We start from the raw sequence: 1,095 nt of genomic DNA on the forward strand, positions 1-1,095 counted from the left end.
GTAGACCCGCCTTTCCGGCCCTTCCCGGGCAGCATCTGATGTTGGTCCGGGAAGTAACTTTGGGAAATAGGTGCCATCATGCGTGTTACAGACACGTATGTAGGAACATAAGTCATGTCCGCTGGCGAGTTGATGCTAAAAGATGGTGGCGTCCGAGGGGGGAGGGGGCTGGACGTTTAGTGATGATGGGGGCGTCCCTCTGGGAGCAGGAAGTGCCTAAGGCCAGACGCGCACACTCTGGGCCGCAGGTGCCTCTGCTTCTATTTCTCACGCCCTGGTCGGTTGGTGGTTGGTTGGTTGGTGGTTGGTCCGTTGGTGGTTGGTCGGTCGTTTGGTGGTCGGTGGTCAGTCGGCGAGGACGCCCTGGAGGCAGCTCTGGGAAGGGCCCTTGCCAGGGAGCGGGCCGTGGGGCGGGGGTGGGGCGGGCCCTGGGAAAGCTCTGGTCCTGGGCAGATTCGCTGAGTGTGGCTTCACCTGGAAGCAGTCCCTGTGCTGGCGAGTGAGCGTACAGCAGGCGCGGCGGTCGCACTGCTTTGCGATGGCTGCTGGCGTCTCACAGAGAGCGGCTTCCGCCGGCGACACTCCGACTCCAGAGATGCCATTTGTGTTATTTGGCAAAATGACCATTTTCATCCCCCTCTACGAGCGCAGGGTTATTTATTTACTTGAATATATGCTTTTATTGATTTTAGAGAGAGGAAGGGGGAGGGACAGAGAGAAGCGTCAATGATGAGAGGGAATCACAGATCGGCCGCCTCCTGCACGCCCCGCACTGGGGGTCGAGCCCACAAACCAGGCCCGTGTCCCGACCAGGGATCAAACCAGGACCTCCTGGTTCCTAGGCTGACGGTCACCCCTGAGCCCCGCCGGCCGGGCGAGCGCAGATTCTTTTTGATTTTGAACGTGAGCCCTGAACCCTAACGGTCGCTCTCACTTCAGATAAAGAACCAGCGATGCCCCCGAGAGGAGTCAGGATGGGAGTGGCTGCCACCGCCGAGGAGCTGGACGCCGTCGCTAAGGTATGTGGCCGGACAGGGGGGTCTTGTCCGAGGCGAGGACCGCGAGGAGGGGCCGCAGGCCTCGCTGCCCGGGGGG

The 1,095-nt window shown here is 61.2% G+C and overlaps 1 protein-coding gene across 1 annotated transcript in view; it reads left to right on the top strand.

Moving 5' to 3' along the window:
• Positions 1 to 1,095, top strand: part of ALLC (allantoicase) — a 13,179-nt gene that overhangs the window by 2,881 nt on the left and 9,203 nt on the right. Inside the window, exon 6 of the mRNA XM_015561795.1 lies at positions 940 to 1,019. Within this exon, the coding sequence (XP_015417281.1) occupies positions 940 to 1,019 (80 nt within the window). The remainder of the gene's footprint in view (positions 1 to 939; positions 1,020 to 1,095) is intronic.

This window comes from Myotis davidii, unplaced genomic scaffold, assembly GCF_000327345.1.
Source record: "Myotis davidii unplaced genomic scaffold, ASM32734v1 scaffold1395, whole genome shotgun sequence".
NCBI classification, from domain to species: domain Eukaryota; kingdom Metazoa; phylum Chordata; class Mammalia; order Chiroptera; family Vespertilionidae; genus Myotis; species Myotis davidii.